This window comes from Sciurus carolinensis, chromosome 6 (assembly GCF_902686445.1).
Source record: "Sciurus carolinensis chromosome 6, mSciCar1.2, whole genome shotgun sequence".
Lineage (NCBI taxonomy): Eukaryota > Metazoa > Chordata > Mammalia > Rodentia > Sciuridae > Sciurus > Sciurus carolinensis.
Window position 1 is genome coordinate 65,354,413 of NC_062218.1, and position 22,613 is coordinate 65,377,025.

Genomic DNA, 22,613 nt, shown 5'->3' on the forward strand with positions numbered 1-22,613 from the left:
AATCAAGCAGACAATAATTTTGGTATTCCAAAAAATCTGCTTCCTAAAGAAGTAGTTTTCAGTTGAATTGCTTTTTCATTGACTTACATTATAATTTTAAGTGCTCTTTTCCTTTGATTTTTTATTGTTCTTTATGTGCATCTAATGTATTAGCTTAAGTTCTGTAATCCCTTATCATATCTGTATTTCTTAAACCCACAACTACAGTGAGGGAGCTCCTTTTTTTAAAAGAAATTCTTTGAGGCGCCTTTCTTAAAGCAGAGAATTTTTTTGTAATGTGAATGATTACCAAAAACTGAGAATTTTTAAAGGATAGATGGAATTCCTTTTTACATGTAGCTTTTCTTTCTTTTCAAGTTTGAATTTTCCCTTCAATTTTCCTGTTAGAAAGTACTACATGATTCTTTTTGTATAAGGTCATGAAAAAAGAACAGTAGAGTTAAGCAAAGATGGTCCAAATTGTTGGTTCAAGATGGTTCAAGGTGGATTTCTTTTCCACCTACCCCAATCTCTCCTCTTAGACTGTATAATTAACATTTCAACTCAAGTTTTATGGTGTAATAAGTACAGCTATTAGAAATGTAAGAGTAAATTCCATGTTTAAGTGTATCAGCTTTATTAATTATTGGAATGGAATTTTTCTTCTAAAGAGAAAGGTAATCACTTCTTGATGGTGAAACATTATTAATAGAATTATAGGTAGTGGAACAAGGGAGAAAATATTTTTATTTTTTGATCTTTTGTTTTTATTGATGTTTTTTGAGGACTAGCATTGAATGATTAGGAAACTTATTTTTTTAACTTAGAGTTACTTAGATGTTTCCAGTTGAAAATAGTATCTATAAACCCAAGGTTAATCTGTTAAATAGTTACCTTAAGTCATTTTAGTTATTCTGCTTCCTTACCCAGTTTACCCAATTGTTCTTTTATAATTTTTAATTAAATTTTTGCTGGGGGGTGGGGGAGCAAGAATGGAGGAAGGAGGGACTGTATAGAGGGAAAAGAGGGGAAGGAGAAGGGGTGGGGGAGAGGAAAAAATAACAGAATGAATCAAACATCATTACCATATGTAAATGTATGATTACGCAAATGGTATGCTGTTACTCCATGTACGAACAGAAACAACATGTATCCCATTTGTTTACAATAAAAATGAATTAAAAAAAATAGAAAGCCATTAAAAGAAAAAAAAATTTTTGCTGTGATGGTAGTGAGGAAATACAGAAAACCATTTTTGATGACACTGAATTACCTTAGGAAATTTTTTTTCTAATTCGATATGTATTACTTGAAAAATCTTATATTCATTTATAGTATTTTAGACTCAGAACTTACTACTAATAGAGGAAAGATCAGATATGATAATGAATGATACACCATAGGCCAAAAATTAAGTATCCTTTAGTATTCTTTCTGATTAATGTCTTATTTGGGCCTGGATTGCAAGCAATTAATACCCTCCTTTATAAATACTGTGGTAAAAGTTTGCTAAATATACCGTTTGTTTGTTTGTGTGTTATCTTCTTTTCCCTGCCTTTGTCTTTTCCAATTCTCGTTGAATGTCTATCTTCTCTTTCCTCTAAAAAACAAAATATAAAAACAAAACAAAATTTAAAAAGTCTTAAACAGCATAAGAACTATTTATATATTAAAGTTATTTTTGTGGCCTTTGAGAAAAAGGTTAAGTGGCAGTTGGAAAAATTATTAATTTGTGCTTGGATAAAACCTTACTACCTAAGGTATATCTGCTCCTCGCAGAAATAATTAAGGAGATAAATTTATGAATATATCAATATTATTGGGAGGACTCATGGTATGTATAATAATATTTTACTTATGAGTTAGAAATCTGCTACCATAGAGATGTTAACTTAGTGATATGCCTGAGCCAAGAATTAGAAAATCTTAATTTTTCAGGTAATTTCTGGCTTACTCCAAATTGGTGAACTCTTTAGTAGAAGAATATCTTCAAATTGCTAACATAGAGAAAATTTTTTTCTCACCAGGCACAGTGGCACATGCCTGTAATTCTAGAAACTTGGGAGGCTACTTGATCACAAACTTGATCACAAGTTTGCAACACTGTTGAGACTCTGTCTCAAAATAAAAAGGGCTGAGGATGTACCTTAGTGGTAGTGTGCCCCTGGGTTCAGAGCCTAGTACCAAAAGATAAAGAAAATTTCTTCTCTCCTCAACCTAGATTAGGATTTATTAAGTTTTTTAGTGTGTGTTTTAAATGGCTTTACATTTTTTTCTTTCCTTTTTTAATAGGAATGTTTCAGTCCTGTTATACAATTGCACCTTGTACATCAAGCTCCATGTAATGTTCCTCCTTACCTCTCAAAGAATGAATCAAGTCTTGGGGACCTCTTACTGGGCTTTCTTAAATATTATGCTACAGAGTTTGAGTAAGTAAAATTTTAAATTGTGTTTATTCTTTTATATGTAAGTGAATGCTACAAATTTGGACAGAAGCTCTGTTTGTCAACTGTAGTGCTATAATCATATTCAGAAATGTGTAATTTATGAAATTTAATAATTAATGATTATTAGATACTAAATTGATCTAATAATCCTAGCTAATAAAAAGTTTATAGTTTAATAAGCCTGGGTTTAGCTGATTTCATTCATGTTCCCACTTTGTTTTGCTGCCTTATTCCGTCCATAAAAGGGCCTGTGTGGGTCCTTTTAGGTGTTTTGTAGTTTGGAACAAATACATTTTCTAGGAACTTCAAATGTACTGTGAAAAATACAGCCAAGACAAACTTGGAAATTTTCTATTTTAATTCTTGCTATCTGAATAATAGTTGTGTTAGTGTGATAGGCAAGTCAAGGTAACATCTTTTTCTCCTTTTTTGTTTTGAGGGCAATATATAAACACGAAACAAAGGGCATAATCAGACCAGACAGAACAGAAAGTTCCAAGTCCAGAGATAGTAAGGCTAGTATTTGTTTGCTTCTTTTCTAATCAATTTGAGAAAGTTTGAAGGAAGATGAGAAGTTTGGGAATTATACAAAATTAGAGGAGAGAGTGCAGTGAACCTTACACCATTTTGAAGGGATTTGGCAAAGAGGAGAATAGCAATAATAATAAATTACTATTATTAAGTGAGAAAATGCTTGTAAGCAGATTATATGTATTGTCTCATTCAGTTTACATAATAACTATATCAAATGGTATTATGTATTATATCCTCATATTTTACTAGGGAGGCATAGAGAGAGATGAATTAAGAGAGATGAGGTCACTCCCCTAAAGATCTTATAGCTTATAAGGGTACTATTTCATACAGTTTGACTGCAGATTTCACACTTAACTATGATACTTACTGCAATATTGGTGTTGTCTTTTCTGCTCTGATACAAGTAACTCTAAAGAAATCTGACTCAGATGATTTGAAACATGGGACATGAAAGAAGAAGTGTTATTCACATTCTAAAGTAGAGCTTATACCAGACTGCTTGTGCCTGTTTAGTTTGCAGTTGTGTCCTCAGTACTTAGACCTGTGCTGGATCTTGGGTTCTTGCAAAGTACTTGTTGTAGTTTTGAAGCAGAAGGTGAGAGTGTGGCCATAACTCCAAGATCCTTAAAATGACTTAAAAATTACTGAATTAGGTTAAAAAAAAAAAAAAAAAAAGTGCTGGAGGAAAGTAATTCAGTAAGAATGATGTTGTAATAATCCAGATTAAAAAGTATCAGAATCTGAATTTAAGTCCACGCAATGAGGATGAAAAATGAGGAGCCTTTATTAATATAAAGAGAAAAGATTTAAAACTATGAGACATGGGATATAAAGAGACTGTAAAGATTTAATTGTTATTCTAGAGTTACTTTTTAAGATGTTACAATAGCAGTAGCTAATGTTTTTGTTAAGTGGATTGGTGTGTTTTTCAGTTAATCCTTAGAATAACCTCTGCTAAATTTAGAGGGTTTGTGTACATGAAACTTAACCACAGCAATATAGCTAAGTAGTGAAAGAACTGGGATTCAAATTCAGGTCTGACTCTAAAGCCACATTCTAATTGTTAGATTGTTTTGACATGATCTTATGTTATGTAAATTAAGCTTTGGGGGTGTTTAAGGGAAATATTTACAGAAGAAAGATATATTTCTGCCACAGGTAGTTATATGACACATACATCTTGAAAATCTTGGACTGAAACAAGATGGTTGATGTAGTTTTGTGTGTCAGTTTAATATTAGCAGGTACTAACTTATTGGAACAAAGGATACTAGCTAGGATGTTGATGCTTGGAAAGAGATTTTGAAACTTTATCATACATTACTTTTGCCAAGTGCATTGTTTTTTCATATATGATATTTTCAGAAATTTGACTGTAGGGAGCTCAACCAAGAATATAGTAATAGCCATGAATTAGGAAACATGTAAAAGGATTCTGGCAGCTATTAAAAATTTTTGTAAGGATTTCTTCTGTACTTTGAGGTATTCAATTAAAGAATTCTCTTTAAAGACAAAGAATTAAATGCTTGGTAGGAAATGCTTTGAGTACATGGTATAAGTGTTCCAGAAGGTTTATATGGCCTTTTAAAAATTATGGATATGGTGGTGCATGCCCGTCATCAGCTACTCTGGTTCCTGAGGGAGAAGAATTGCTTGAGCCCAGAAGATCAGGGCCAGCTAGGGCAATATAGCCAGATCCCAACTCTTAAAAAAAACAATAAATAGAATAAGTAAATAAAAGTTACTGGTTTTTCTTACTCACTTCACTCTTATCATGCTGCTAAATTTTTTAAAATTGAAGCTAGGCTTCACAAATTAATTGGGAACAGTGAACTAACAAAATAGTGGACAAGGATCACCAGGGATTCTAGAAGATATAATTAGTGTAATCACTGCTTCACATGGTAAGCAAATAACGATTAAAATAGATCAGAATGATAAAGGGCTTAGTTTATGCCTTGTATGTTTGTGTTCTGTCTCTGTGTCCTCCCCACGCCCCCTTGTACTGGGGATTGAATTCAGGAGCACTTTACCGCTGAGCTACAGCCTTTACATTTTTTATTCTGAGATAGGGTCTTACTAAGTTGCCCAGGCCAGCCTCAAACTTGCAATTCTCCTGCCTCAGCCTCCTGAATCAGAGATTACAGGTGTGCACTACCATGCCTGGCTGCCTTGTGTGTTTGTGTGTGTGTTTTAATTTTATATTTTTTTAGTTATAGATGGATGCAATGCCTTTGTTTTGTTTATTTATTTTTATGTGGTGCTGGAGATTGAACCCAGTGCCTCACACATGCTAGGCGAGTGCTCTAACACTGAGCCACAATCCCAGCCCCGCCTTGTGTGTTGTAAAGAATGAAATATTTAAGGAAAATATTTCAAAATTACCAAAATGAAAGCTTGTTAGGGATGATCAATTAATGTGTCACATACTGTTTCTGTGACCCAGTTTAGAACCAAGTCGTGAGGTAGTGACATGTAATGTAAATTCAGAATTGAATTTAATAGAAATTTAGTGGTGACAATAGAGTTCCTTTAGTTTAAAGAAATAAGAGTTGTGACAACAGCAGGATATAGTATTCTAATACTTTTTCCTTCCTTCCCTTCTTTCTTCCTTCCCTCTTTCCTTCCACTGGGGATTGAACCCAGGACCTTGTGCATGTGCTCTCTCTTTGAGTTATACCTGCAGCCCTCTATTTTAATGTTCTAAACTCTTCTGAAAGAAAAAACATCAATTTGTGCCTTTTAAAAGTAGTGTTTACAAATACGGTTTCCGTCTTAGGGGAAAAGTTCATTTTATTAGTAAAGTTTTTCTTAAGTAAGGCAAAGTATAATACTATGTTTAGTTCAGTTGTGGTTCTGTAACTCTTCCCCTTATGTTGTTAATTTTTAAGAAAATCTTGGAAACATTTGAAGCAGTGTATCAGAATTATTTTTTTGGAATTCATACTTCTGGAACTGCAGTACATGAGGGTTCTAAAATGTTTTGCTGTAACCAATAACCAGTATTATGTATTTCCATTTGACAGCACATTTTGTGTTTTGCGGGGACGGCAAGGGGAAAGTGATGAGGTCTTTCTCTGTTGCCCACACTGGCCTGGAGCTAATGATACTCTTGCTTTAGCATCCTGAATAGCTGGTTTACAGGCTTGTACCAATATACGTGACTCTTATTTGTTTTTAAAATGTGTAAATTCAGGTGTGTGTGTGTGTGTGTATGTGTGCGTGTGCATATAAACCATATTATATATGTAGATATACACACACACATTTAAAGGACTTAAAACTCTCTTTATAATGTATTTCCATACCACTTTTAATCAGACAAAATAGAAAATCATACTTGTAGGATCCTTTAAATTACCACACTTCACAAAATAACAAGATTTTTCTTACATAATACAGAAATTTATCACATTTATAGAAACAAGCGACATGCTGGACCTGTGGTTATATTCTTATGGATCCTCTGATAGAGGAAGAGTAGGGTGAGTGTTGGAATTGGAAGATCCCAAGCCATAGTCTTTCTCTGCTTGCTGAAATGGTAGAGAAAGCTAAATACTGCTGAAAAAACGATTTCAGCTATTTTCCAAATTTATTATTCTCGTGTATAGAAGCTGAATGGTCATATATTTTAGAATGTTCCTTTGGAAAAAAGAAAATACTTGTAATAACTATTAGAAATGTGAAGAAATTCTTAAATCTCTAAGAAACAAAGTATAAAATTAGTGTATACTAAAGATCAGATGATTTGCCTTCAGGTATGCCAATAAAATTGTTCCCTTGAATAAAATTTTACTATTGACAGCTGCATCTGATATGTAGCAATAGCATTATGTTTTCATAGAGTATCAGTTTTGTTTTCCTAAAACAATACCACCTATTTGCTTCTATTAGAAAATTTCAAAATTTTCTCACAAGATAATAAAAGATGTGCCTGAACAAAGAAATATTTAATGGTACCAGAAAACAACACAAAAAAATTGCCTCTCTTAACAAATTAAAAAAACCTCTTATTTGGGTATTAGCAGTGAGCATAATTTTTATGTGTTTTGGTTACTTAAAGATTTTTAGTTTTTCTGTATTGCTTCATTTATTCAGTAAACATGTATTGAATAACTGATATGTACTGAGCAACTAGATAAACTGAAACAAAAACATAGATATCTAATCATCTTAAAGCTTTCATTCTACTTGGGAAGCACACAATACATAATAACATACTAAATAAGCAAATTGTTAGAAAGTAAGTGCCGTAGAGAAAAAAATTAGAAAAGGGAAATGAAGATTGTGCTGATGGTTGAGGCAGATTTCGTTATCTATAAGAAAATCAGAGATGGCCTTACTTCAGATGCAATAAAAAGAAAATTATGAAAATAGTTGACATGATTTAATGTTTTTCTTCCTTTAGCTGGAATAGTCAAATGATTTCAGTTCGTGAAGCCAAAGCCATTCCGAGGCCTGATGGTATTGAATGGAGAAATAAATACATCTGTGTAGAAGGTAGTTTTCCCATGATTACTCTATTTACCATCCAGTTATCATCATGGTACCGAATTACTTGACTAATTTCAGCTTGTATTGCAGTTAAAAGTAATATATTTATGTTTTGAAGTGATTTACAGGTCTTGAAGTTTTAAAATTTTAATCATTTAAAATTCTTTACTTATGAGAAATAATAAACACGAATGAATAATCTTTCTGTTGGTGAGAGTTGAACAGGCTTTGTGCATTCCTCCTACTTGTGGTTGATTGAAAATGTCATGATTTACAGATAGGAGAAAATATCTGTATATGATGATTCTTATTGAAATAAAATGATCTATATTCTTTTACACTGAAAATATTGTTATTTAATGCAAACCAGATTTTTCTGAACTTAATTTTACTATGACAGTTAATGTGAAAGTAAATTCTTTTCTCTAAACTTAATTTGTGTAGTTGAGACATTTTCTTTGAATCAGTAGTAAACTGACTTCAAGATGCACAATAGAGAACACTCGCCTAGCATGCATGACACCCTGGGTTGGATTCCCAGCACTGGAAAAAAAAAAAAAAAAAAAAGAGGCAAAATTGTTCTCATAGATGCCAAATTGAAGACCTTTGTAAATCTCAAGGTAAAAAAAGAAAATAATTGAGAATCATTGTTTGTAGAAAATATCAGATTTAGAATATTTTAGTCTTGAATTACATGCAACATCTTATAAGAGTTTGTGAATAGGAATTTAAATCTACTTTGGTATTTGGTTTGTTAATAAATTGTACAGAGAGTGTATGTTATTTTAGTTACTTGTGTTCTTTTGAATATTAAACACTGTTTTAAAGTGTTAGGCATGATGTGATTCACTACACTTTGGCATATGGCCTTGTCCTATTTTTTAAAAAAAACCACAATTACTGTGACAATAAACGCCTTTTTAAAAATAGCCTTTCTAAGCAATACAAATAAAGAAACTTTTAAAATTATGGGCCTTCTTGGATTATATGACTAATCTAAAGCAAACCCTTCATCACATTTCCTATTCTTTCATACTTTTTCCAGGTCTTTCCCCTCAGCTACCATTTCTCTTTCTAGCAACTTCATTCTTTTTCTTCCCTATCCCTCTCTTTCAGCTTTAAGACATTTATAGATGTTTTCATCTTTGAAAAATATTCTTGGCTTGATCCTACTGGTTTTTCTAAGTACTTTCCCTCCCCTTTTACAGTGTCCAAATTCTTAATCTATAGTACATTTTGCCTTCTGACATTATTTCAGTCATTCCATCTCACTCCTAATGACTTCTGTTTTCCTTCTCACTGTTACCTTCAGTTTCCTTGTCCTTTTCTTGTTTCTTTATCTCCATATATGGATCCTTCTACCATATCTTATGGGTGAAGGAGAGAATGGACATGACAGGTAGATGTGGGAAACACACACAAACTGTTTATTTTCTTCCTGTCTTCTATTCCAGTTCTCTTCTTTCTCTGCTAAATTTCTCATAGTAGTTACTGTTCTTACTATATTTTTTCTAAACCACACACGTACACCCTAACTCCCTGCATTGTGTTCTGTTTTCTCCAGTGTTGAACTTCTGCATGAAAGGATTATTGACCTATTTCCTGCTGGACAAAAATCAGCTTTTAAATTAAATTTAAACTTCATATTACCTTCCTTTGGTCTTTGAGATTGGGTACCTCTCTTGGATAGAGTTCTTTCTGTTTTCTTTCTTCCTTTCCTTTCCTTCCCTTCCCTCTCCTCCCGTCCCTCCACTCCCTGTATGGTCCCCCCAGCTCAACCACTGAGTCCTTTTTATTAAGAAACAGGGTCTTGCTGAGTTACTTAAGGCCTTACTAAGGTAAGTTGCTGAGGCTGGCTTTGAACTTGCAATCTTCCTGCCTCAGCCTCTTGAGCTGCTGGGATTAAAGGCTGTGCACAACTGTGCCCAGCCAAGTACTTATTCTTTTTGATAACTTTATTCTTTAACTTTTCCCCCCTTAGGGTAGATCCTTGACCCTCTGCAATTCTTCAGAAATCTTATTCACTTTTATGATTTAGAATTAACTTACTTTGATAACTTTCATTTTTTTTACTTGAATTCTGTCTATATTAGATAGCTGATTAACTGTATGAAACTTATCTGAATGCATAAATTTAATAAAGATATTAGGCTGAACCATATGAAATTGCTGTTATTGGTCAAACCCCATCATATATTGGCAATTTTACATAAGCTAAAAATTTTCTTGGGTTGAGGACATAACTCTGTGATAGAGCACTTGTCTGACGTGGGTGAACCCCTGAGTTTGATCCCTAGCACCTTCCCCTCAAAAAAAGAAAAGTTTTCATTTCAATAATTTCTTTTTCATATGTGCACTTAATATTGCAGAACCCTTTGATGGGACAAATACAGCCAGAGCTGTGCATGAAAAACAGAAGTTTGACATGATCAAGGATCAATTTTTAAAGGTAAATAGTGCATCAAATTAACTCTAGAAACATTAGTGGAATAGTATGCTCTACAAATGAATATATATTATATATTGTTGTAAAGCCATTGATGTAACGTAATAGGGAATTTATTACTTGAACATAATACACTTTTTCCTTAAAGCCAGCTCTGTTTTCTTTCACATGGCTTTCCCTTTTTTGGAAACAAACATTTTTATAGGAAGCTTATTAAACTCCCAGAATAATTGAATAAAGCCTAATGGATTCTTTTCCTTGCTTAAAATATCATGGTATTTTTTTTATAGCCTTAAAAGGAAGCCGTTGTCTAATCCATGCTTTTTTTCCTGCATATTCCCTTGTCACAGGGAACGAAAGTGCCATTTTAATCTTTGTTTATATTTTGAAAAGTGTTAAAAATGTATGTGTGTATGTTTGCAGTGTGAATTTATTTATCAGTAGTGTTGTCAGACAAGGTCCCTGTCTTCATGAAATTCCACAACACGTGGGGAAGTACACTGATAGAAATGTGAACTGAGACCTAGGAGGAAAAACTTCATAGAAGAAAAAGATCAGAGAACTGTGTAAATCATTTTATAAGCATAGAAATGGACTTTATGTTAATGATAATTTAAAAATTCAGGTATTATATTATTAGCTGTCCTTCAAATTAGCCCTCTCAATATGTCAGCCAGTATAGAAAACTTGTTGTGCAGAACTTCTTTAAATTTTAAAAAATTTATTTTATTTTTTTAGTTGTAAATAAACCTTTATTTTATTTTATTTATTTACATGTGGTGCTGAGAATTCAACCCAGTGCCTCACACATGCTAGGCAAATGCTCTACTACTGAGCTACAACCCCAGCCCAGAACATCTTTAATTTTAAAACAGATACCTAAGAAGGAATACTTTTATCTGTAAGATTAAGAACTCAAAAATAGCTTTGCTACCTTTTTCTTATTGATGAGTGAGATTTCATGTGGAATTATGTAGCTGAAAAACCAATATTTTTAGTCATTTGAGCTATTGTGAGAATGAGTTAAAGTAGTGAGCCAGATTTTTTGCTTGTAAACAGGAATTTCAGGATTTAAAAAAAAAATAAATTCCATTCATTGTTTTCAGTTGCATATATGAAGTGCTTCATCTTAGATTTACTCTCTTCTTAATAAGTAATATTTTTAGTTGAAAAAACTAATAAAGACATGAAAAAGTTAATCAAATAATTGATGTAATTCTTTCCTTCTCAAATCCAAAGGTTTTGTTTTAATTATCTTCCTAGTTTAGACAAAAGTATTAAGACTGTGAATGTTATTATTGTCCATTTTACCATTTTGTACCACCTTCATGTGCACTTTTATTTATTTATTTATTTTTGCACTTTTAAATTAATGAATTAGAACCACACAGGTATGGAATTTTAAAATAACATTTTCTTTTTTGATTATAAAAACAATACTTGGATGATTTAAAAAACTTGGGAAATAAAAACATAAACAAGAAAGAAGTCATTCAGAAATTTGTCACCTAGAAAAAACCACTATTAACATTCTTTGAAACGCTTTTATACTGTATTCTGCATATATTTTATGTTTTAAGAATGATTTTTTTTTTCTCTCCCAGTCATGGCACAGATTGAAAAACAAAAGAGATTTGAACAGTATACTACCTTTAAGAGCTGCTATCGTGAAAAGATAACTTGCCTCTATTTCTTAAATTCTTCTGAGAAATAAAGAACAATAGTTACAGCATAATGCATTTGTTTACCTCCATCATGGTTTCTTTTTAATTGTTCCTCTTGTTTCATGTTTTATTTTTAAAAGGACATACTTATATAAAGATGGCATATTTTATTATAACATTTCCTAATAAAACCCTTTGATTTAAAAATGTATTTTTGAAGATGTTTACATTGATGATTAGTAATATTATGGCATGAATTTTCAGGCAATCAGATAAAATATATTTTAGGAAATTACCTGAACAAATAAAAAGGTTTTTGATATAATCCTCAGTTAATTGTACCACATGCTAATACTGAAGAGCTGTGTAGAATTTTGGAAAGGATCTCACTTGTACATGCTTAAAGTATAATGTACAACAGATAGATTGTTGTCCAAGTCTGTTCTAGAAAAGTGAAGATTGAAGTCAGTTGTTCAGTTACTTGAAGCAAAATGAAATATTTTATTTCAGTAAAATCACTGCGGAGTCATGAAATACTGGACAATTGCCTTAAATCTTCACTTGCCTCCCTGGGACAGACTGAGGCTTTGAGTGTCTTTATTAAAAGCATTTCATTAGTACTTCGTGTGCTTCTGATGTACTTTTGAGATTGCTTTAGATTTTATGTTGAAATAACAACACATTTTTGCACTGTAGTAATGTGAGCACTAACTCTTCCAGCAGTTAGTGAATTGTTAAGAATTGTTTAAGGACTGTTTGATGTAGACATTTTGAAAAGATTAAGTCTCCTGTGCTTTATGATAGTTGGTGCAATGTGCACTTTTGTTTACTTCCGTTTTCCTGCTTATTTTTCCTGTGACATGAAGCAACAGAAACTGAAACATCAAAGTTAAGATTATGTCCTATTTGTAGAATCAAATTTTTTTTTCTGTGTACAATTACAGGACTGTAATCTAAACTGGAATTTTTAGGCAGTTAGCCACTACAAAGTTTTAGATAAGACATAAAGACATAAAAAAATCATAAATAAAAAGTTAATGTTTGTAAAAATATCTTTTGTAGTATTTCTTTCCCACATCAAAGAAGTAGTGGTGGCTGCTAAAAAAGCTATAATGTTTATTAAGGTTTTTTTTTATTTATGTAAATATTTGTAAATTCGCCAGTGCCTGTAAATTTAAATATGAAAAGTAATCTTAAAAACAGTTTTAACTTTTTCAAAAGGACTGCAAACAACTTCTTTTAGACCTACTGTAGTACAGTTTGTACCTCTAATGTATTTTTTTTTTTTTTTTGGCAGACCAATTCAGAAGCTAAAACTTGCTTTTCTTTTACATGTAAAAGGTGCATATTTTCATTTTCTTTAAGTTTAAACTTTTGTATGACGTCAAATGGAATAAAGTTTATATCTGGAAATTGTTTTTCTGTGGAAGTCTTTGCTTTTGAAATGAGATTGAGGCTGTCGTTAGCATCTAGAACTGATCTGAGTTCAATTGTTGTACTTGATTATTTAGATTAATACAGAGAATCTTGGAATTAAGTTCATCCATGGTTAAAGCCAACTAACCATATCAATACCTTATCTTCTTTGACATTAAGAACGAAGCTTTCTATATAGGTGAATTTTCTAAATTACTAATGTGTAATATTTGATACAGCTGAACTTTTTATATGAATTCTTGGAATTGTTCCTGAAGTTGGGTATACATTGTACAACTCTTCTTCATCAGAATGTATTGAGTATAATTAATATTCAAGTGATGACTTTGGATAATCATTATAAACAATAATCATAGCACTTACTATTCAGTAATACTGTACAGTTCTCAGGGATGGGTGTGTAAAGTGCTCTGCCTCTGCAGTGTTTTGACATTTCCTAATAAAGCCCCAGAATTTACCATAATGTGGACTCTTTCACTGCCACTGTTTTCTTAGCTTTCAGTAACTCTACACTTAATACTATTCCTTTTCAGCTGATTCCTTGTTACCACTAGATCAATGGACTGACACCTAACATTATGAACTTTGCAACAGTCCAAGTATGTCAGATAAATGGACTATGAATATGTGAAAGTATTTTTAGACTTATTTTTGCTCTCAGTTATTTGTGCAGTGAACACTAAATTATTTTGTTTGTGTTGACTTCCCTATTTTCTCTATATTTGCATGTGTTGTTAAAGTATTATACTCTGTATTGCAGTTCTCAGTTAGGGATTAATTTGAACTAAGATATTTGCAAATAGATTTTCTAGACTTTAATGTTCCTGAGAAATTTTGAGTGAACTCAAAGAAACAGAATGGCTACCAGTAGTTTTGTTTTTAGCAGATGCCTGCAACTGCAACTGAATTCTTTCTGTCCTAGGTGAGCGTTGTCATTTGAATTGCTAATGGAAAAGCCTAGCTAATATTAAACCAGGTTTAGTGAACTCTGGAAGCCTGGACTCTGCTATTTTCCCTTCCTATGGCCATTAGCTGTTATTTCTAGAGTTATCTGAACTTTGCCCACAGACCTAATGTATACATACAAACTGGCCTAGCTGGTGAATAATAAATACCGAACCTCCATTCATCATATTTAACAATTCTGTGAATAGAATCTGCTATAATTAAAAATAAATGTTTGCATTCTAGTCATAAAGTCATTCTCATGAAAAGAATAATACCTTTCTGCATTGTAAAGATATCTGTACCTGTTGTGCATAGTCCACAGCTCTGGTCCTGTTCTCTTCAGGGAGCATTCACTAAGTTTCTACTGTGTGCTTGGTACTTTGCCAGTTTTTGAGCCGGGGAATGTGGGACATAGATAGGTAATAAACTTACAAAGTTTACAGGGGTAAAGAGATATCAAAATATGTCAAACGTAAGCTCATGTCGGTACCCAGAAGAGGAATACCGAGTTTAACCTGGGGATTTCAGAAAAAGGTGGTGATCTTGAAAAATGAGTCATCAGATAAAGATGGGAAGAACTTTTTCAGGGAGAAGGAATTGTGTAGGTAAAGGTTACAGAGCAGTGATTTCATTCATTTTTTTTTATGATTTTTTTTAATCTAGGATTTTATTTTCAAGACAGAAAATAGAAATTAAAACAGGAATATACTATATGAAAATTTTCATCCTACATTGTGTTCTTTTTAGTCTCTGGTTTAATCTTGCTAATATGATCATGTTTTCAGTGTTGTTTTAAATAAGACATAGTTTTTTGTGCAATCAGGAATCAGGGAGATTTATTATTTTAATTGTACATATTTTTGGTATACAGTGTGATTAAATCAAGGTAATTATTATTATTTGTATTTTTATTTCTTTCTCATTAATCTGTGTCTGGAGGCTTCAAGTCCCTTTTTCATGAAATTTGTAATAGGTTATTGTGAACTGCAATCATCTCACTGTGCTGTAGAGCACTGGAAGTTCATCTAGTTGTTTTGATATCCATTATCCCACCTCTTTCCAGCCTCCCTTCCCTCCACCCTTCCTAACCAGTAGTAATCACTATTCCATATTCAGATTGACTTTTTGTTAACATTCACATGTGAGATAGAATGTGTGGTATACAGTTTTGAGAACCCTTGACTTCCAAAGAGGAGACCAGATAAGTAAGATGTGGGCTGTCAGGTAGGATTTTATCTGCTTGAGGCTCTCCTGCATTAGTCCTTGAGTGGTGGGAACATTGAAGGATTTTGAGCACTGGATTCACAAGATCCAATGAGGCCTAGGGCCTTTGGGCTTTATTTCAGACAAAACTTAGCCTTCAGCTAATGTGGGTTTAAGATTAGTGGACTCAAGGGCTGGGGAGGTAGCTCAGCTGGTTGAGTGCTTGCCTCGCAAGCACAAGCCCCTGAGTTCGGGGAAAAAAAAAAAAAAGATCAGTGGAATCAATTTTCTAGCTGAACAATCAGGGGTCACCTAGGAAAAAATACACAATTATAAAGAGAGCCACTGTTGGAACAGTGGTTCAAAACTGAGCTTTCTAACTGGGCAGACCTAGTGGTGTTTCTTCTTGAGTACTGTCGTACCAGTGGAACCGCAAGCAAACTACCCTTTTGAGAGCCTCACAGCTCTGCAATAGTGCTTGACAGTGCCTCATACTAGCAAGCTCTCTGCTCAGGAAGGACTGTTGTTTGGGAGAAAAGACCCATCAAAATATTTTTAAAACCTACCAAACTCGCTCTGAAGGAAAGAGAGACAGGGCTGGAGAGCTTTTCCTCCTTTGAAGCCCGGTGCCCCTGGAGCCCGCGCGCCTTGACGTGGGGCTCTCCAGTTGTCGAAAGAGCCCGCCAGCGATCTGCCAAAACTGGCGGGGGAGGGCTCGGGGAAGCTGGCAGACACGCGGGGAAGAGGAGAGGCTGAGCTCCGGGCCCCTGAACCTTGGTGGCGAAACTTTTTGACGCTTTCTATTTAAAGTCGCGGGGCTTACCCGCCCCCAGCGCTGGGAACCCGAGCCGCCCCCGCTGGGGCAGGGCCGGGCCGGGGCCAGAGGTGCAGTCAGAGGGAGAACACCAGGCGCGGCGCGGGCGGCTCCGACTCCGGCCCAGAGAGACGCGATGGCGAGCAGCGACAGCAACCACGCCATCGAGAGCTTCCTCGGCTCCGACGGGGACGAGGAGGCAGCCCGGGAGCTGGAGACTGAGGAGGAGTCGGAGGGAGAGGAGGACGAGACGGCAGCGGAGTCGGAGGAGGAGCCCGACGCCAGGTAGCGAGAGCTGCTCTCCCTCCCTCAGGGGGCCGTCGACCTGGTGCCTGGGCCTGGAAATGCTGGCGGGGAGGCAGGTGCTTCGCAGGGCAGCTTGCCTCTTCCCGTCTTGTAGTTTTCCTTTCCTTTTAAACCTCTGGAGTTCATTTCCCTGGAGCTAAGCACTTCTGTCTGGGGCGCACTGCCTTTTAAAGAACTTGAAGGTGAAGGTGCTTACTGTCAGCTGGAATGACAGGCCCACCTGCAGCCAAGTTCACTCTACCCCACCTCCCTGCCTCCCAGCTCTGGTAACTCGGCGCTCTTGTCTATTAATGTCCTGCCTAACTGCAGAACTGTGCAGCAACGCTTACATCTGACCCAAGGCACAGGAACAATCTTGAAAGCCTGAGCCAGAGAGGAAGGGTTTGGGGGCTCAGGCATAGAGGGCTACTCTGGTGCCTTTAAATAAATGGGTGCCTCCTGGGTCTGTAGCAGTGGACCATGTTGTCATTAGGGGACTTTATTTTGGCACAAAGACCTATAAATTTTTTGGAAAAAGGAAGTAAGAGTTCCATTAACCCCTTTTCTTAAATTCCTTGTGGTTGTAAATATCTACTTTTCCGTGAATGAGAACTCAATATTATATTTAAAAGATGGGCCTCCCTCCACTTTGATCTCCTACCCACCTTCATGTAGGCCCTAAAATGAGAATAGTAGGAATTATCTCCTTTGGGGTTTGTTCTACCTTTGTTTTCTAAGTAGAGGTGTTTTATATTTTTCCTGAGTGTCAGACGAAGGTGTTTCTTCCTAAATCTGTTCATATCAGTAGAAAGACTTGGAAGATGGCAGGTGTATATGTACCAGTTTAGAATGTATGTTTTACCCAAAGTTAGAAATACTGCCCAACTGAAGACCAGATCTGAAGCTGAAGAAGGAGTTCATAGAGTGACATTGATTAGGGCAACTGGTCATTCCAGATAAGCCTTGAATATTGGTCACAGGTTTACCAAGCAACTACCAAATGGGAAGCAGGCACAACTTCTCCTCTCAAGAGCTTTGTGGGGGAATGTTAGAGATATAAATATGGTGAGTATGAGACTCTGTGCTAAAGAAGTTAGAAATGGAGTTGCAGATAGACCATGGGTACTGAGGAAGGGTAGAAGAGAGAGGATAGAATGGTGGCTGCCTTGAAGTAGTAGGTATGAACTGGACCTTAGAAAATGGGCAAGAAATGCATAAAGAGTGGAGAAGGCACCCATGATAAATGGAACAGGGAGTTCAGTGATCCCTGGGCATATTGTGAAGGGGAAGTATGTCAGCCCAGGCTTTATAACATTTTCCTTTAGTGGTACCTGGGATGCTCATATCTTTGCCCAACCAAAATTTACCCCCACCCCAAGAGAATCTGAAAACTTATTTACGCTAAAATGTAAGCAGCTGGCAATTTGAAACACCACTTTGGGGTTGAATTGCCCTTTGGTGAAGAGCAAGACCTTCAGGTAAGGATAGGATTTTTCTGCAGTAAACATAGACCTGCTCCCTTTATAGGTGGTAAGGTAAGGTACACACACACACACACACACATAAAATAAAAAAGAAGTGAGAAACAAGAACAGTAGGGAGGAGCATAAGGATTAAGGCAGATGGTTACAGAGGCCTTAAAAAACTGTCAAATTTTTGGTTGCTGATTTTATGATATGGGTAACAAGGAGTCAGTAAAAATTTATGAACAGGATTTAGGAGAACAGACTTAGAATATCAGTGCTACAGGCTGGTTGGAAGTTATGGGTTTTAGGAGGGTTTGAATCAGGGAGGTAGTCACAGAAGGAAAGGTGATATCTAGGGTTTGGACTGGGTTGGGGGCAATGGGAAAGGAGATGGTAACTGTATCTGTAGCTAGACTAAGAGGTCAGTGGGAAGGACTATTATTGGAATTAGGAGTCTCCAGATCACACCTGCCTCAGAGCGTTGTCAGGAATCAAACCACTTCAGTGTGTGTTTATAAATATGCTAAAGTCCTCTGTTCTTTTGGTATTAAGAATATTCTCTAATAGATGGAAGGTAAGAATTATGTATAATTTTTTACTCTTTTCCTTTCCTCTTGACTCTCACAAAAGTTTTACAATTGAAAGGGCCTTGCTCACTCTGTGGCAGGCCTAGTGCTGTGTTTTCGTACCTCCTCTCATAGTAAACCCTTCCAGCCACACTAGAAGTGATTGTCCTGTTACAGATGAGGAAACAAACTTTGTGTAATTTACTGAGGATATAAAGCAAGAAAATGTCAGAACCACAATGTGAGCCTAGGTTTGTGTACTCCAAGCCAGTGTACTGTCACTACCCCCTTCTTTTTGAGGAGAGGCCTTTCTTTACTACAGGTGAAATTTACTTTGAAAGATTATGCGAGGAACAAGAAAGGACTCATCTCTGTACACTGTGGGCTTTTTTCCCCTGACTCTTCTTGAATAGAAAGATTGTCTCTACTTTTCTCAGAGATCAAAACCAGTCTTAGAAGTTGCAATTACAAGCTGATTTTTTTTTTTTTTTTTTTTTTTTAAAGATGGTACATGCCTATAATCTCAGTGGCTCAGGAGGCTGAGGCAGGAGGATCACAAGTTAAAAGTCAGTCTCAGCAACTTAGTGAGGCCCTAAGCAACTCAGTGAGACCCTGTTTCTAAATAAAATATAAAAAAGGACTGGGGATGTGGTTCAGGGATTAAGCACCCCTGGGTTCAATCCCTGGTACAAAAAAAGAACGTACATTGAAGTTAAAAATGAAAACCTAAATAGTAACAAAATGTTTTTTTGTATCTATTTGATGTAATATTGCTAAGCCATTATCAAAATGCTATTTATGAAAATTTTAACAGTATGGAAAATGCTTGTATTGAATTTGAAAACATTTCATAGTATAATTTAGAATGATGTCAACAATAAAGTAAAGGATGTACTGGATGACTTGGGAGGCCAAGGCAGGAGGATTAGAAGTTCAAAGCCAGACTCAGCAACTCAGTAAGGCCCTAAGCAAACTAGTGAGACCCTGCCTCAAAATAAACAAAGGAAAAAAAAAAAAGGATACGGATGTGATTCAGTGGTTATGTACCCCTGGTTCAATTCCTGGTTATCACCCCCCTCAAAAAAAAAGATATACTGGAAAAAGGCTTAAAATACCAACAGGGTTAAGTTGAGATTAGTAAGGGCTATACTTAAGGTTAAAAAAGGTTTATAGATGGTTGTTACAATATTTTCTTTAGGGGCTAGGGTTGTAACTCGGTGATGGAGTGTTTGCCTGTCACGTGTCAGGCACTCGGTTCCATCCTCAGCACCATATAACTAACTAAATAAATAAAAGGTATCGTGTCCATCTACAACTAAAAGTATTTTTAAAAAAAGAATATTTTCTTTATTTGAACTTTTTGTTTTTTTTTTTAACTTTTTGGTTTTTCTACAATGAGCTTTTTTGTATATTAAGTTTTACTTTCTGCCTGCTATTCATCAATATATATGTAGTATATTTTGTTATCAGTAAAAACAAACTTAGCTTTAAAAAATATAAAGACAAAAACTAATCTGCTTATAAACCTTTTTTTTACCCTTCCAGGTATAATAGGTAGAATTATCTATAGCTACCTTTCTGAATCAAGGAACTGTCCTTTCTAATTATAAAAATGTAATTGATAATGCAGAAAGCTCATCATTACACAGACTGTACCTTATAGTGGATTTGAAAACTATCCTTCTGATATGTCATTCAGTCATGTGACTATGATATATGGCATCTGAGGGCTGTGTGTAAATTGTATTAGTCATTCTTTTATTTTTATTTATTTATTTATTTTTGCAGTGTTGGAGATAGAACCCAGGGCTTCATACATGCTAGGCAAGTGCCTACCACTGAGCCACATCCTCAACCCTTCTGTTAGTGATTCTTTCATGGACAAATCTATCCTCTTTGAGCCCAATTTTCTCATCCATAAAATGATAGTGATAATTCCTAATTCATAAGGATTAAATACATTATGTGCAGATATGTAGTCTTACTTGATTTAGTTGGTTCTTAGTAGATTTTAGTTTCTTATATTCCTTCAGCTGAATCATTGGCAGCAAAACTCTACCTTCTGCCTGCTATTCATGGATGAGGGGCAGGTAATGGTATCCTTTTCCAATATGAGTAATGTTTCCATTCCACTTTGGCTTTTCTGTAACATTCACTAAACTTTCTTAGAGTGCCATGCAAGGTGCTGGACATACAAAAATTACTAAGAATTCATAACTGACCTTGAGGTGTTCACATTTCTAACTAAAGAAACAGAAAAACACAATTATGCCATTAACTGTTAGATTGAAGAGAAGGTGTATATGAAACACCTCAAAGTAGGGAGAAAGTCCTGGAATATATAATACCTGGGAGGGTTTGAGAAGGCCTCATCAGTGGAACAGGGTTTTGAATCAATGATGTGTCCCAGAGGGCTTGTAGTTTGTGGATATCAAAAAAGATTTTTGCATGATATGATATCATGCTAAGTGAGATAAGCCAATCTCAAAAATCCAAAGGACGAATGATCTCGCTGATAAGCGGATGATGACACATAATGGGGGGTGGGAGGGTGGCAAGAATGGAGGAAGGAGGGACTGTATAGAGGGAAAAGAGGGGTGGGAGGGGTGGGGGGGAAGGAAAAAATAACAGAACGAATCAAACATCATTACCCTATGAAAATATATGATTATGAAAATGGTATGCTGTTACTCCATGTACAAACAGAAACAACACGTATCCCATTTGTTTACAATAAAAATAAATTTAAAAAAAGTATTTGGGAAAAAAAAAGATTTTGTGTTGCTAAACTTTCATATAAGAATTTGTAAAAGATGGATCTATAAAATCTACCAGTTCTAGAACTGGGAGAGGCTTTAGAAATATCTATTCTCAACTAATCCTCTTACAGATTCAAAACAGTGTCAAAACCTTTTTTTCCAAAGTCATACAGCCTTTTAGTTGTAGGATTAGGACTAGAACTCAAGTATTGGGACTCCAATCTAATGTTTGTTAACTTATTAATTAATTTAATTATTTATTAAACTCTCTTGATATGCCAGGTACTTCCTATGCCCAAGGGAGACAACAGTGAACATTTTGAACAAAGTCCCTGGCCTCCTGAAACTTTTTAACTTCCTAATCTGGAAAGACAAACAGTTAAACATTGGGTAGCCGTAAGTTATATGAGGAGAACACAGAGGATAAATGGTTATGCTGTTCTGGACAGGGTGGTGAGGAAAGCCTCTCTCATGAGATGACATTTGAGCAGAGACTGAAAGAATGGGTGGTCCAAGCAAAGGGAAGAGCAGGTACATGTGACTCACTTGAGAAGAACAAGGTCAAGTTGCTGGAGCAGAATGAGCAAGTGGAAGAGTGGTCAGAGGTGAGTTTAAGAGATGGCTGGGTTGCAGATCATGTTGGGCTTTGTAGACCATGATGAGGACTTGAAATTTTATTGAGTAAAATTGGAAAGCCATTTTCTGTCTACATACCAAAATTCAAAACAAAACAAAACAAAACAATAAAAAAAAAGCCCCCAAAAGCAGTGGTGAATAAGCACCTATACATTCATATTTTCATTCAACTAATATTTATTAAACATGTGCCAAATGCTGTGCTAAATGTTTCAAATTCATGGTCTTTTTATGAGAGAGATATATAAATAGACACTTAAGGGTTTTTGTGAATTTTTTTGTTTTGTTTTTCCAAGTGAGGATCAATGAAGCCCAACTCTTCAGTCTATCCACCAGATCACTTGGAAACTTCATTATTTTTGTTTTGGATCAATCAAGTTTGATTTCTCTACTTAAGCACAGGGGATTTTTGCCATAGTAGTACCCAAAACTTAAAATCAACTTCATTGTAACTTTGCCAGTGCCTATGTAAAATGTCTGTCTAAGCTGATAGAATTAAATTATTGGTAGCATTCACATTTAACTAATCATTAGAGGAAACAAGTCTTTTGGAAAGTGAAGGGAGTTCATAAATAGTTCTTGTTATCAGTACGGAGCATTCTGTTTCCATATATCTATTTATATGGTGTCTTTCACTGATGTGCTTACCTAGGTGTTTTGACAAGTGTGTTATTTGAGCCAGCCTTCTTCTGAGGTCAGTGGAAAGAGCTGGGGATGGAAGGGCTAACTGACTGCTCAGGATGCCAGAGGCTGAGGGAGGAGATAGGATAAAAGGGCACTTAGAGCCAGAAATTGAAGAGCTATTTAAGTGTTGGCTGCATGCATATTACATGCCCTTGGCGAGACTTTGATTCAACATGGAGAAATAAAGCAAAAGCTGGAATTATTATTTTTCTTTAAAATAGCAAACCTACTAAAGTACAGGATGTACT

The 22,613-nt window shown here is 35.2% G+C and overlaps 2 protein-coding genes across 8 annotated transcripts in view; both read left to right on the forward strand.

Moving 5' to 3' along the window:
- Positions 1-14,012, forward strand: part of Tent2 (terminal nucleotidyltransferase 2) — a 57,057-nt gene extending 43,045 nt beyond the window's left edge. For 3 of the 7 annotated variants that reach the window (XM_047555611.1, XM_047555610.1, XM_047555612.1), the window contains 4 exons: positions 2,272-2,408; positions 7,372-7,463; positions 9,827-9,906; positions 12,865-14,010. In XM_047555611.1, the coding sequence (XP_047411567.1) occupies positions 2,272-2,408; positions 7,372-7,463; positions 9,827-9,906; positions 12,865-13,083 (528 nt within the window). In that variant the 3' untranslated portion in view covers positions 13,084-14,010. Of the gene's footprint in view, positions 1-2,271; positions 2,409-7,371; positions 7,464-9,826; positions 9,907-11,507 lie in introns of all 7 variants that reach the window. The other 4 variants (XM_047555613.1, XM_047555615.1, XM_047555614.1 and 1 more) reach the window with 4 other exon arrangements.
- Positions 14,013-16,033: 2,021 nt separating this feature from the next.
- Cmya5 (cardiomyopathy associated 5) overlaps positions 16,034-22,613 on the forward strand; it is an 87,953-nt gene continuing 81,373 nt past the window's right edge. The window contains 1 exon segment of the mRNA XM_047554745.1: positions 16,034-16,254. Within this exon segment, the coding sequence (XP_047410701.1) occupies positions 16,106-16,254 (149 nt within the window). The 5' untranslated portion in view covers positions 16,034-16,105.